This window comes from Lates calcarifer, linkage group LG1, assembly GCF_001640805.2.
Source record: "Lates calcarifer isolate ASB-BC8 linkage group LG1, TLL_Latcal_v3, whole genome shotgun sequence".
Lineage (NCBI taxonomy): Eukaryota > Metazoa > Chordata > Actinopteri > Centropomidae > Lates > Lates calcarifer.
In genome coordinates, this window is record NC_066833.1 from 22,986,457 (window position 1) to 23,001,760 (window position 15,304).

The 15,304-nt window shown below is 39.7% G+C and overlaps 1 protein-coding gene and 1 long non-coding RNA gene across 3 annotated transcripts in view; both read left to right on the plus strand.

Moving 5' to 3' along the window:
• The first annotated feature begins 588 nt into the window (after positions 1 to 588).
• LOC108901197 (uncharacterized) lies at positions 589 to 6,174 on the plus strand. Of its 2 annotated transcripts, none has more exons than XR_001963848.2 (8): positions 589 to 641; positions 863 to 988; positions 1,832 to 2,063; positions 2,289 to 2,452; positions 2,914 to 2,993; positions 3,714 to 3,769; positions 4,037 to 5,081; positions 5,188 to 6,174. It is a non-coding gene; the product is annotated as an uncharacterized LOC108901197 (long non-coding RNA). The 2 variants fall into 2 exon arrangements; XR_007813308.1 differs by having other exon boundaries at positions 4,867 to 5,081.
• Positions 6,175 to 7,435: 1,261 nt separating this feature from the next.
• itprid2 (ITPR interacting domain containing 2) overlaps positions 7,436 to 15,304 on the plus strand; it is a 35,751-nt gene continuing 27,882 nt past the window's right edge. Inside the window, 3 exon segments of the mRNA XM_051072475.1 lie at positions 7,436 to 7,667; positions 13,499 to 13,624; positions 14,264 to 14,410. Coding sequence (XP_050928432.1) covers positions 13,582 to 13,624; positions 14,264 to 14,410 — 190 coding nt within the window. The 5' untranslated portion in view covers positions 7,436 to 7,667; positions 13,499 to 13,581.

The following is a 15,304-nucleotide window of genomic DNA, read 5'->3' on the forward strand; positions in this document are numbered from 1 at the left end:
AAATCTCCACAGTCTAACCTCTATACAGACTCATTGATCCCATCTGTCTTAGTGATTTCCAGAGTTTTTGTCCTTTAGTGAGCTGTTCACCTGTTTTGAAATCTTGTCGATGTGAGGACCAGTCCTTTGTCACTGCAGCATTCTTTTCTTATTTTGGGGGCACATAATCAGCAGTTTATTTTCATATTTTCAGTGTTTTTCTTCACTTTCTATTTGTCAGCAGAGGATTGTGTTTACTGTAAACTACAGAGAACGATATCTTTGTGCAGCAGAGCTAAAGACCAACAGGAACATGTTTTTTATATGATATTCATTTGTAAACAAATTAAGTGAAAGTGATTGACAGTTTGTGGGAGTTCTTGATGTTTTTGATTCAATGCACTTGTTAAAAAACTGTTCTCTCATGTTCAAGGACATATTCATATTTGTGGTATTCAGGATTGTCATGTCTTTAAGAAGCTGATGTGTGTTGTGCACGCACTTCCTCAAATGCAGTCATGTTATTTATAGCAAAGGGAGAGGGGAGGAGCAGCTCTGCCCAGGTAATGCATTAATGCATTAATACAGGGAGGGAACACTGAAGCTAAAGTTTCAGTCAGATCAGGCTGTTTTACAGTCAACAGCAGGTGGAGGAAAACGAGGTGAGTGCTGTCCAACTCTTTCACTTCGTCTCTGTGTGGACTTTAAAAATAAGGAAATAAGGGCCTGTTGATTTATGAGGAGTGTAAACTTATACAATATAGTCTCTGTGTGTGTTTGTTACTTGTTGTTTTGCCAGTATTGGGTTATGACTCTTGAACAGACTAATTTATCTTCCTATTTTTTCTGAGCTCACAGTCAGTGCTAATGATTTACTTTTCAGACTGACTGAAGTCCAGAAGATGAGTGATTGTGTTGAGGAAGGAGAGGACGGAGCAGAGTCTCCAGGATCCAGCTGTCCGTCTGAACCTCCAGACTTCAGTAATGAACCTGGACCCTCAGACACAGAGTAAGGCATTGTTTCAGACTGGGTGTGAGTAAGTTTGGGATGAGTAGCAGGTGTAAACAATGTGTTTTTCTGGCTCCTCCCTGATGAAGACCCGGTTAGGTCAAACCTGGTTGGAGTTTTAATCAGTATGCCTGACTAAAAAGGCTTTAATGCATCTTATCTTGTTCTGAGTGCCTGAGGAACATTTCTCTTCTTCACTGTGATAAGTTTTTCATCTTCAAGAGCAACTTCCCAGGTTCACTTCAAGTGAGCATTAGGCCAAGAGATATTTAACTTAAAAGATACTCCAGGGACATGTAAAACCATGAAACAACTTTACTTTCACTGGATGAACACTGAGGCCAGAGGCTCCAGAACTTGACCCACAATTGGACAAATTCTTCACCACTCACTCATGTAACACAGTTATTCGGCCACAGAGCATTTTCAGACCTGTTGTCTGTTTGAATTCCTCATCATTTGAGACACCGGAGATTCTCAGCTTTTTAACTTTTTTTTTTTTTTTTTTTTTTTTTTTTTGGTGAGGAAGTTATTTAGTCAGTGGCAGCAAAGCCACTGATAAAAGCTACTTCAGTCTAGATTCAGTCAGTGACAATGATGACCAAACACCTACTTAAATGGCAAGTAATTCTCCTTCACCATCTAGAGAGATTCAGAGCTTCACAGGTCTGACATGTTCAGCCAAACTATGATCAGTTGCTGTTCTGGTGAAGGGTTCAACAATCAGTCAGTAGTGACCTGCTGTTTGATTATCTAGGCAATGTTGTTAAAATCTTTGTGTTAAAATAATCTGTGACAAGTTTTTTTTTTTTTATTTTAAGAGCAATATGTTCATGTCCACAGAGGGAGAAAGAGGAGTCTTCTGTGGAGGAGCAGCTGTCCTGCTGTACTCTGTGTCAGGACCTCCTGAAGGATCCAGTCTCTACCAGCTGTGGACACTGCTTCTGCAGGCAGTGCATCACCTCATACTGGGACCAGTCTGGTTCATCAGGAGACTCCTCCTGTCCCCAGTGTGGCAAAAGATCCAGAACAAGATCTCTACTGCAGACAATCAGTCCGACCAGCACTGTACAAAGTAAGACTGAACATCTGTCTGCTAATCATCATTTCTGAAAACAAGACTTGTTGTTGTTTTATACAGACTCGTTTCGTATATCACAAAGCACTGACATTTAAGATTATTATAAACACCACAAAATTAAGAAGCTTTTGTCTTTGCTTGTCTTCAGTTTTCATGTAGTTGATGTAAATAATCATAGATTCTCAGATTCTCTTTTTTAAGTCTGACTTTGCTCAGCAGATCTGCAGGAGGTTTTAGATGAACATAAGATCAGCCTGAGGAGGAGATGTGAACGTGTGACTGAAGGAACTGATGAAACAGGAAGTAGAACCCTCCTCAACAAGATCTACACTGAGCTCTACATCACAGAGGGACGGAGTGAAGAGGTTAATACCCAACATGAGGTGAGGCAGCTTGACACAACTTCCAAGATGAAGACCCTGCATGACACTCCAATCAAGTGTCAGGACATCTTCAAAGCTTTACCTGACCAACAGAGACACGTTAGAGTTATTCTGACAAATGGTGTCGCTGGCATTGGAAAAAACTTTCTCAGTGCAGAAGTATCATATTGTAATTTATCAGCAGCTGTTTGACTTTAGATTCTGTGACTTGTCATGATTCACTCCTTTCCTCATTGACTCCATCAGTGCTGATGTTTTTCCTCTTTGGCTGACTCCACATGCTCTGATTTTCCAGAGAGTAAAAAAAGAGTAAAAAGAATATTGTACAGGATCTTCAGTGTGATGAGAGAAAGCTTTGAGCTGCCTCTGTTGGACATGCTCTGACTTCATCTCTGACTCTGATCTGATGAGGAGGAACCACTGATTTCTGACATCTGCTGTACATCTTCTCTGCCCATCAGGTGACTCTGTTGTCAAACTGTACCCAACTACAGCAGACAGGAAGCCGGATGTCTCTGAAGACAACACAGAGCTGATGAAGGTGAGAGAAAAAATGTTGTACCCTGATATTCCAGACAGATTTAATGGCTTAACACACAGCAGGCAATGAAGAACAAATATTTTCATTTTGTAATAGAGTTTCTGAACAGTTTTAGCATTTAAAAATAACATTTTATTCAGGAATTGGACCAATTCAGCCCAATTTTTGTCCTTAATTTCTGTCAGTTTGATGTCATGATGCCTGATCAATCACCTGAATGATCAATCATCTGGCTTTCAGTTGGACAACTGGATTCCTGTCTGACTACAGTAGTATTTCTTCCAAAGTTACAGTTTTCTCAGCAGGAAATTTCCTCCTTGGGCTTCTCCCTCTACCACAGCTGAGCAGGGAAACTCCAGGGAATTTGGTACTGAACTGTCTGCTTGCTGCTCTGCAACTTTGGAAAATATCCACCTGATTTGTGGCTTTCTTCATGCTGCTGAGCCAGTTTTGTTTGTGACCTTAATAAAAACCATTTCTATTTGTTACTGTTCACCTTTACATTCTGTGGCATCACCTACCGTCAAACCACTCACATCTTTTCTGTAAATAATTACAGTGACATATTATACTTGTGTCACACTATCAGTCCTCTCAGACTTCATGTTCTCTCTGAGCCTCAGTTAAGTCTTGACTGTCTGAGAATATTTGTTTGCTTTGCAGAACACTAGTTGGTTATTTCTAGTAAACTAACTGATGTTGTTTCTTTTTGAATCCCAGCCCCCATCAAGCTTCACACCTGAACAGCAAACTGAATCTGCACAAGTCTCATACAGGTACTCCTTTAATAAAATCACTTCACACTGTTTTAGGTAAAGTTCCTCCTTCTTCCAACACAGCTTTCCTCTTCTGAGCCACAGCAGTCTCCTGGTGTGCTCAGATATTCTCATGGATGGCCCCCTCTCTCCTTTGATGCTCAGTGTGCTATTGTTATGACCTTAAGGTTGTATAGTGATGTTGTGTTTGTGTGTGTATTATATGCTTTAAGATACTCTGTGGATCCCTCCTGTTTCCCTCACCTCTGTGTTTTCCTTGCATCTTAGTCCGTCTCACTGAAGACACAAGGAGAGATGTAGAGAAAGACATGAGGAGAGAGGAATCAAGGAAAGTCCTGAGTCCTTTCCTCTTGAACCCTCATCTGAAGCGACATCTGATGATGACAGCACAGCTGGATCAGCTTGTCTTTTCTTGATTTGGACTTTGTATTTGCATATACATGCACAGTCCAATAACGACACTGACCAGCCTTTCAAAGGCCTGGTCCAAACAATCTTCCCAAGAACCGTCAGGTCCAGCATCATGATTTGTCAGGTGAATACAGAGCATGATGTCCAGTCTCATGGTGGAAGAGGGACTTTACCTGTCTCTCCAGGTCTGCTGCCAGCCTCTCCCTCAAAGTCAACTGGTTACAACCAGCTGCGGCCCTCAGAGAATAAGCAGTATAGCTCACAGATAATTGATGCTTTCCCTTCTACTACTCTGCATCTCCAGGCTGCTCACAAGAGCCTCCACAGGCACAGCAAAGACACACACACACACACACTAAGATGTTCAACCAATATTTATGCCTAATAGTCTTGACTGAGCACAAATAGCATCACTGATGTTTATGTGTGCTCACTTAAAAAGCCACTGCAGCAACAATACAGATGTTACATGCACTGACTACTGGGTGGTGGCTTTGGTATGTGATTTCAAAACTAAGCGGAAACTCCAGTTGTTTCTGTTGTTTGCCTACACTTTCTCTCCTTTGTTCTCTGGTCCCTCTGGACTCGTGAAGTCTGATCAGCACAGTTTTTAGCCCAAGCTAAAACATTTTCATCTCAGGGTTTAACAGGTTTGTTGTGGTCACTCAGTCATCTGTGTCCTGCAGGTTCAGGTGTCCTAGTCCAGGTGGGTTCCAGTGTACTTCGACAGGACTGGTGTTTGTTGTGGATCAGGAGGTGGAGCTGCTCTACAGGACCGTCCAATGGGACGTGAGCCTCCTCTAGTCAGCTGGCAAGACACCTGCAGGGCCTCTGTTCAATATCCAGTGTCCTGAGGGTGCTGTCTGCGAGCTCCACCTCCCACACTGTGAAACAAAGGATGGTAAAAACTTGTATTTATTGTTTTATTTACTGTGTTCAACACATTGGTAAGAAATGAATGAGGCAGAGATTAAGCTGTTAAGTTAAGCAGCTCTGTTTTTTCACAGCGTTGCTCATGTGGTTGTGAAGGTCCCTCACCTCTCTGCCTTTGGCCTGGTCTGGGATATGATTAAACGGTTTTTGAACATCACACTGCCAGTAGAGGGTCAAGTTCTGCTGTTCCTGCGACCTCCCGGCTCCTCCAGTTCCCGGTATTCTTGGGCAAGATACTGAACCACATATTGTCCCTGATGTAGCATCAGAAAATGAAGAATAGTGTGTATGTGTTAGAGGGACACTGTATATATATGTATATATATATAACAGCTTGGTCAGTCTAACTGACTGGCCTTCCAACCATCTTAACCGGTTTGACCAGCTGGGCTTTGCTGGTCAGTCCACGCAGCCACTTGGCCAGTCAGCTTGACCAGCAGACTCAAGCAAGACCAGTTTGGTGACCAGCCAGGCCAGCTATTCTAAGGAAACAGCAAGACCAGCCTGACCAGCTTCTCCAGCCTGTTAAACCAGCTAAACTAGCCTAACACTAGCTAAGACCAGCTAAAACCAGCAAACACCTTAAGCTGGCCTAAGCAGGTCTTTTATGTGAATATAAACTCTGAGGATTTGGTAGTTAATAAATTCAGTCACATTATTGATCTTGCATCTCTGAAAGAATGAAATAAAAAATTGCAACAATTACAAAGCAAACTAAAATAAAATCAGTCTGTTCAAGTGATACTGATTATTTATTAATTCAGTCATTTCTAGTTGGTCTTATGCAAATTTCATAAGAACCACCTGTCAATTTCATCTTCATACTGTATATTTATTGAAGCTATTTATCTTTGTAGTGATGTCTCACTGTGCTCACAATTTCTGTGACTAACTCAGCACCTGCTGATGTCTCACTCTGCTCCAAATTTAGTTAAAAGATGTTTATCTCACAGCTTTTGGCACGCTTCATAATAAATCAGATGAATCTTCACTAACAATAAAACTACAGATGGAAAAACCCAGAAATGGGAGAGAAAGAGAGAGAGAGAGAGAGAGAGAGAGAGAGAGAGAGAGAGAGAGAGAGAGAAAATAAGGGGTTATAAGAACTTCCTCCATGTGACCATTTCTCTCAGTCACTCCTTAGTCAAAGACTGAGAGAAAAATAACTGTGACAAACATAAAAAGAAAAAGAGCCTTTTCCAACCTGTGCAACCTTTTCTTATTTGTTTCTTACTTCTTTTTGCGACACAGTAAAAGTTATTTCGTTTAGATCAGCCAATCAGAGCCCCTGGCTGGTGGATGATGGACGATTGCTGTTTGATAGTCAAAGTCCATTTTGTTATTACAGCACCAGACTTTGTGGATGAACTGAAACAAAGAAACATCTCCAAGAAAATCTCCAGTGTGACATGTCAGTTCAGACAGTGGATGTACACTGATCAGCCAAAATCTAAAAACCACTTCCAGGTGAAGTGAATAACATTGATCATCCTAGTACAATACAGTGTTCTGCTGCGAAACCTTGGGTCCTGACATTCATCTGGATGTTACTTTGACATGTGCCAACCACCTAAATGTTGTAGACAAAGCATACACCCTCATGGCAACAACACTCCCCAATGGCAGGGGCCTCACCTGGCAGGACAATGCTCCCACCACACCACAAAAACTGCACAGAAATGGTTTGAGGAACACAACAAAGAGCCCAAGGTGTTGACCTGGCCTCCAAACTCCCCAGACCTCAATCTGATCCAGCATCTGTGGGGCCTGTGTAATACTGTGTACACCCCCCCCCCCTCATGATGCCAAAACAGCTGTGGCCCTTCTGGGCACTGACCTCTAGGGGTGTCCTGTGGGTTGGGGGACCCCATGGATCTGACTTGTTCCGATGCATCCCACGGATGCTGGATGTTTGGAGGCCAGGTCAAAGCCTTTTTTTGGTGGGTGGTACGCGTCAAAGTGCCATCCAGAAGAATGGCAGGAACAGCAGAACATTATATTGTATTGAGAAGATCAGGATGCTTGAATGTGTCACTGTGTCCTGACTGCACTGTGAGCGTCGCCTCAGTCCGGCAGGTGTCGGTGTTTCTCCGCTGCAGGCCGCTGAAGACACGCCTCCCCTCCGCCTCCTCTCCTTCCACGCCGCCGCTGCCGCCGCCGCTGCTGCCGCTGCTGGTTTCAGGAAGCGGAAGCAGGAATGTTGGAGTGTTTTTAGAAAAAAAGTTTGGACGAGTGAGACAGTTTGGGAGCTGAGAAACAAACAGCGGAGAAACATGACGGTGAGTCGCGGTGACCGCTGATAATAACACTGCTTGTTGTCTCGCCGTGCAGGTGATAGTTACCGCTGGTGTTTGGAGTTGTAAGAGTTTTACTACGACTGTGCTGTCAGTGCTGCCGCGAGAGACTAATAGAGCAGGAACAACTAAACTGGATAAACAAGTCAGTCTGCGTTAGAGAGAAAAGTTTTATGTCACATGATGATTTTGAAAACGGTGTTCGTGTCTTTAATGCGAGGAATCAGAACCGAAGAGTAAGAATGATGTTCATACAGAAGGTATTTGCATTTTGATTATTCTGCGTGCGTGTGTGTCAGCGGTGGAGGAAGTACTCAGATGTTTTACTTTAGTAAAAGTTGCAACATCATAGTGTAGAGATACATCACAAGTAAAGATCCTGCATTCAAAGTAAAAGTGTTCATTTCAAGATATACTTAAAGTATCAAAGGTAAATCTACATGTGCAGAATTCTCATTTGAGAATAATATATATTATATTACTGAATTATAATTATATATAACTTATGTTGTAGCTGGTAAAGGTTGGGCTAATTTAGGTTATTTACTCAGTTACTGTTGGGTAGTTTTATTTGTGATTAAAGGATCATAATTTGTCTTTGTGATTATATTTGTGTATATTTTGTGTTAACAATCTGAATCACTACAAAGTAACTTGTAACTATACAGCATTAAAACAAATGTAATAGAGTAAAAAGTACTATATTGGAGTAGAAGTATGAAGTCAAATTAAATACTCAAGTAAAGTACAAGTACCTCAAAATTGTTCTTTAGCACAGTATTTACTTCACACCAGTAGTGTGTGTGTGTGTGTGTGTGTGTGTGTGTTATATAAACTGTAAACTGTTGTTGTGTGTTGACAAACAAGCCGTAGGGCTCTTCTGTAAAGTGAAAGTGGAGACATTCAGTTGCCTCAGCCGAAATACTACCTAAGTACAGTCTTGAGATACTTGTACTTTGTTGGAGTATGTAATTCTACTTCATACTTTCACTCCACTAAAATTCAGAGGGAAACCTTTTACTGCAATGATTTTAGCTAGAAGTTAAAATTAGCTACACCAAAATTAAATGCAGCTGATGTACAACCAAAAATTGTGCATTGGTTTTAGCTGTGGTACAAATACACAAATAAAATGACAATATTGTACCAATGTCATGCTGGATTAAAGGGTTATTTTGGGTTATTCATTAAACTCTATTTGTGGTGACCATGCTGCTCGTAAATCCAGAAGAATAAAAAGAACAAGTCAAGGCTTTGTGTAGCGTAGTGTACTGTAACAGTGACGTAACAATGATGTAAACAGGCTGCGTGGCCCACTTTCACACTGTTGTTTAAGTGTGATCTGTCAGTGACAGTGACGGGTTCAAGTGTCAGAGCAGCTGGAGCGTCTCAGGCCGCAGGAATCCGACTGTAACAGTGTGACTTCATTCATACAGATATGAGCTGTGAGTCTGGTTTCTGTCAGAGCCGACAGGTGAACTCACAGACAGGCTGGATAGCCACAGTCAGTGGGTCATCCTTCCTCACAGACATTCAGTTTACAATGATATTAAACAGACAAAGGCAGAAAATCCTAACATTTTAAATACTTAACTGCAACAACAGTGCATAATAAAGATTTACACTTGCTTACATAGTGATTAGTTGATTTATCAGTTTCATCAGAAGATTAATCGACAACTATTCTGATTGTTGAATAGTTGTTTTACTCATTTTTTAATAGTTGGTTAGACAAAATAATCTTAACACATGCAATAAAATCAATTTAAAATATATAATACTATTCTTTTTTTTTGCTGTCCTACAACATTTGTGCATTTTACTGTTAGAAAAAATTTGAATAATAAAATAATAATAATAATAAAAACCAAAAGCTTCCAAAATAGGTGCTGATTATTATCAGCACCTATTTTGATAATCAGTTATCAGCTCTACTCACGGCTGAATAAAAAAAAAATGACAATATGTGATTGAGTTTTGCCTCAGCATCTTCAACAGTATAATTAAACTGATGTTGTGAGCTTTGATTTTATTTTGTCTTTTGTTTTTTTTTTCTGATATATTTGCCACAAATACTCTACCTTCAGTACAATATGTTCTTTTATGTATTACATGACGTGCTGTATTTTTTCTGATACTGAAAAAAACTCTGAGGTTCAACGCCCAAATGTTTTGATGCTGTTTTTTTCACCATTAAATCGTTTAATAAGTAGAACGTGAACTCACCTTCTGTTCTCTGTGAGGAAGGACACTAAAAAATGTTTACAGTATACAGCACACAGATTTTGTGTGTAGAATAACTTGACTGTGGTGAGGACGATAAACAAATGACCAGCTCATTACTGGCTCTGATGTGTTCACTGATGTGTGTTTAAGACAGCTGCAGAGGACTCACGCTCTGCACACTGTGTGTGTGTGTGTGTGTGCGTGCGTGTGTTGCTGTTTTCTGACATTCCAGTTTGTTTTGCATTTACAAGAGTAATCTAAAAATAAACCTTTCCCTCCCTCACTCCCCATCTCCCTCTCTTTCTCGGACAGGAAGTTGCTCTGTTCTTCATTCTAAACACTCGTTTCCTGTTTCACACGTTCTCATTTAGATTTGGCTGCATGCTCCTCTTCCTCTCCATCTTTTTCTCCCCCATTCAGTGACTCCATATGTTTTCAGTGCTTTGTTTCCTCCTTTTATCTCCTAGTTTTCTCTTCTTGCTTTGTTGAGCTCATTTTGTTACTGATCATGTGGAGTTTTTCAGATATGCCACTGTCTGCAGAGGCTCATCCAGCCTTTTGCGTGAGAGACAGAGCTGAGGGAGTTAGAGTCAAAAGAAATGGAGAGGCTTCTACTACATTTATTTGTTTAGTAACAGTTCATCTATTGATTATTTTTTACAATTAACCCATTAATCATTTGGTGTATAAAATGTCAGGAAATGGAGATGAAGGCCCATCACAACTTCCCAGAGTCTGATGTGACGTCTTCAGACGTTTTGTTTTGTTTGACCAACAATCTGAAATCCAAAGAAATGTAATTTACAAGGATGTGAAACAGACACAAGCTAGAACTAGAGAGCGTTTGGCAATTTAATCACTAATAATTTAGCAGCTTAAAACTTTTTCCATGATCTTTTAATATTGTATATTTGTCTTTTTTCTCATCAAGCCTGCTCTTGATGATAATCTTCTCTATGATCTTAGATCTTTTTTGGTTGCTTTGTTTAAATATTGGTAGCTCTGAAACATTTGGTTTATTAATCAATCACTGAACATGTTTGAACTATATGAAGAGTTTTGAATTTAAATAAAAAGAATCTGTAGGATGCAGTATTCTAAGTTAGATTTTGAAGTTAATTTGAATGATGAAATATTTCATATGAATCCAGGAGCCCTAAGCAGAATGTGGTTGATATGATTACCTGATACTCACCTGTGTAGGTGCTGATAGTGTGATGTGTTCCTCCTGCTCTGCCAGTCTCTAAGTAGGTCATTGATTTATTGGCTGTCAGGTTTGATCACAGAGAGCAGCAATTTTCCAACCACACAGCAGTTGTAATAATTTCAAAGTCTGGTGTCTTACTGTTTTTATTGGCTGCAGCTGTGTTTTAAGCTAAATGGTAACATCAGAATGACAAGAGTGACAATGACGGAATGACAGTGCTAACATGCTGATACTAAGCAAGCGTAATGTTTATGATGTTCATGTCTTAGTTTAATGTGTTAGCATGTAGCTAATTAGCACTACCACTCACATTTTTTGGGCTACAGGTGTTAGTATTGGAAGAATGAAACAATTTGATAAATCCACCAGATGAAAAGTCAGGGGATTATTAGGTTATTGCAATTCATTCTGAAGAGATCATGAATGTCTGGACTAAATTAAATGATGTCCAATCAATAGTTTTTGAAAGGTTTTACTCAAAACCACAAATTTGAACGTCATTGTGACACTAGTGGAAAAGTCAAGGCCTCGTGTTAGTCAGAGGGATTCGTCCTCTGGGGACCATAAATGTTTATCTAAAATAAACTTTTCCATTCAGGGACACATAGACAAGACGTTCAGGTTCCAGATTCTCAAATGTGATGCTTTTGTTATGTTTTATATCATTGTTAACTGGATATCTTTTGGTTTTGAATTGACAAAACAGGATTTTGAAGTCACCTCGCACTCTCAGAACTTCGGATGGGCATTTCCTGGCATTAGTCTTATTGTATAGACTAAGTGATAAATAAATTAAACCAAAAACTAATATCATAGATTCAGATTCAGATTCAAGATTCAAGTTTCTATTGTCAATTTTCTCTATGTGCAGGACATACAGAAAAATGGAAAAAAAAGGTCTCTCTCTCTCTCTTTCTCTCTCTCTCGGTAAAAGAAGAAAAATTGAATAGAATAAAAAGAAAAAATAAAAATGTATAAAACTAAAATATATAAATATAATAGAATATACAAAATATGTAACCCAAACCTACTGTATATACAACAGAGGCAGTAGTGCAATATGGTAGCAGCTTGTTTGACAGTTGTGCAAATGATAGAATAGAATGTGTCTGCCTGCCTGCCAGGGGCTGTTATTTTTTTGACAGGATCAGTGAATGGAGACAAACTAATTCAAAACATCAGGCACACAACAGTCCAGCTGTGACAGCTCTTAGATATAAATCCTGCTAAAAGCATTAAATGGACATACATGTGTTTTGCTCTCTGCACTGTGACCAGTTAAAGTTGACATTTAATCACCTTTATTTTCTTTTTCTCAAAGCCATGGTATCATTGGTAACACAGGTGGTAACACAGATGAGACTTGAGTTTGGAAAAGACACTCTGACATCTGAGGTTTGACAGACAGCTACTGAACACAAACCTTTTAATGCAGGGAAGCAAAAATGCTCACCCATCCATTTTCACTAGAAAAAGTATTCAGATGCTTTATTCAAGTAAAAGTTGATAGCTTTAAGAGAGAAGACATCCCATTGCTTTGGAGTTGTAAATACAAAAATGTGTGATTGCACAGTGGTGTTACAGGATGGAGTTTCCTCTCTTCAAATGATCTTTGGCTAAGTACAGACACACATACTTGACCACAGACAAGTTTGGGTGTCTGTTATCACGTCACAGAAAGTTAATTTGTGACATCTGATGTGACCTGCCATCAGAGTTCTTTAAAACAGTTAATCTGATGTTAAGCGCCAGCTAAGTATAAGAAGCCACGACCTGTGTGTTTTATACTTTGCTACATCTTCGCTAATAAAGATTTGCATTGGCAATTTACCAACCTCAGTGTCTGAATAACTTTTCACATGCATACTTTCAGTTTTCACTTGCACATGCAACAAAATGCTGTGGTAAAATAGAGCAGTGAAAGAACTGTCAGAGAAAGAAGAACTGTCAATCTTTTGATTTTTTTTAGCTGATTTTTTTTAGCTGAAACCGATCCATTAAATATAGTCTGGATGATATCCCTATAAAATATCATCAAATGAAAACACTGATAACTTCATTCGCAGCCATGAAACAACTTCTGTATTCAATGCTGTAAAAAAAACAAAACAATAGTAGATAGGGTAAAAATAAACAGTTAAGATAAAATGAGTTCACAGCTACGAGCAGTACCTCCCCTGTTGTATGTGTGTGTGTGTAATCTCAGCTGGTCTCACTGTGGGTAATCATCAGTCATCAATAATTCTACGTCTCACCTTCTCATCTCACTGAAAACTATCTTTACTCTCTTTCAGGAGAGGCCTTTTAGGACTGTTTGGGGGCTCATTTCAATAAATAGTTAATTAACAGTCAGTTATGTCAATGATAGAAAAAACAAAACAAAACAAAAGATCACTTGTTCCTTGTTGTCTCTAGTCTGTCTTTGCTGTGTACTTGCCCTGCTGTCTGCTGTCGCCTATATAGCTATCTTGCTTGCTATCAGCAGTCTGTCCTGTTTGTGTCTTAATAACATCGATCCAGGGACAGCAGATGAAAAATGGTCTTTCAGCTAACTGCCATATTTACAGCAGTGTTTGTTATTGTGCACTGTTCTGTTAAATAAAACAATAAATAACTAAATAAGATTCTCTCTCTCTCTCTCTCTCTCTCTCTCTCCAGATGTTACTTGTTGCTGATGTTGCTGTAGAGTCGTCAGTCTTCTCTGACTGACTGAGTCCAACCAGACACGCAGGCAGGCAGATATGGAAAGTGGAGCTCTGGGAATGGACACCAGTGCTGCTGCCGGTGGGTGGTCTTACTTTAACAGTTAAAATAGCTAAAATGAACTGTTTTTAGTTCTAACGTACACATGGACACGTGGATAAACATCGAAATAATTAGCTAATAGTAATGAATGCGTGAAATACCAACAGAGCACTTACAGTTCAATTGTATGAAAAGTAGTGATTGTGTATGTTTGTAATAGAGCATGAAATGAGCAGGTGTGGTGTTGATGAATGAACTTGAGCTCATCTGATTGAAATGTCAGACAAAAAAGGGTGTGAACCACTGGTTAACCACTTGTTGTGCAATTTCATGTGTCTCAGTTGCTAAAAGTTGAACTTCAGGTGATTGTTCCACACAGATATACCTTGCCACTGTGTGTCTTCAAATATACAGTGTTGGAATAAAAGGTGATATTACATTCATGTCATTCATGCCGGCTCAGTTGTGCTTTATCAAACTGCCGGTTGAAAAGAACAGCTAGATGGCCTAGATATGCAGGGCGAGGACTGATGTGTGTGTCGTTCGACCCACCTAATGTGTGTTTTGTTTTTGACGCAATTGTAGTTTCTGGTCGTCAGGTTGAATACCTGCTTAACCTGATTAATGACGTAACAGAAGTCAGGCTGACAGATTATTATTTGCTTGATTGACCCTCAGATCCTAGAGAGCCAACAGACTACAACGTAGCCTGTGTGCGGCGTCGGGCCTGGGCCCAGAGCAGAGACTCACTCTGGCGAGAATCAGAACAGGAGCCCCGACAGAGCCAGAAAGATGAGGACGCAGAGAGAACTTCAGAGGAACCAGGTCAGACTGTGACTTAAGGACTTAATTTGAAGGATTTCAAAAAATACATGTTTATGTAGATTACAAAACAAATGTTGGCAGATACACTATATATTCAGGTCTTCATTACAGCTGTTTCATATGTACACCCCTCTAACTAAAATACAATGGACTTTTTACATTAATCGTCATGGTCAGTCCACCACTTTGGACCACAGTACAGATACTGCGCTTTTCCTGGTGCCTAGAGAATGAATACTAGTGATTTTACTGATCCTCTTGAGCCTCCCTGAGTTAAACTATTTGATAGATTGCCATGAAAATTGGTTCAGATATTCACAACCCCCACAGGATAAACTACAATGATTTTCTTATTTCCTTCACTTTCCATATAACGCCACCATCAGGTTAGAATTATACTCTGTCAAATGAGTGCACAGTACTCTCAAGTCATATAGGCTTTCTTTGATTTCAAACAGCTTTTGGATACCTGGACTTTGATAACTGATTAATTGTTTAACTCATCACTGAGAAAATGTCAAATATAAGCTGCTTCCAGCTTTTCAAATGTGAGGATCTACTGTTTACCTGTATTATATTTATAATTTGGGACTGTTGGTCAAACAGATCAACACATTTTGCACAAACAATGTATTGGAAAAATTATTTTGCAGACTGATCCACAGTAAGTATGTATCATTAGTTGCAGCCACAGCTGTGTGAACTGGACCTAGATGTGGATCATGTAGTAAACTGTGGTGGAATTGAAGCTGGCACCATGATTTTAATGAGCTGAGATGTTGAGAGTTATATACTGAGTCTGGAACTGCTGTAATGCTTTTATAGCATGCTGTAATCACAGCTGTATGCAACATCTGCTGGCTTATCGCCTTAACATGCTCATTTCTTTCTTTC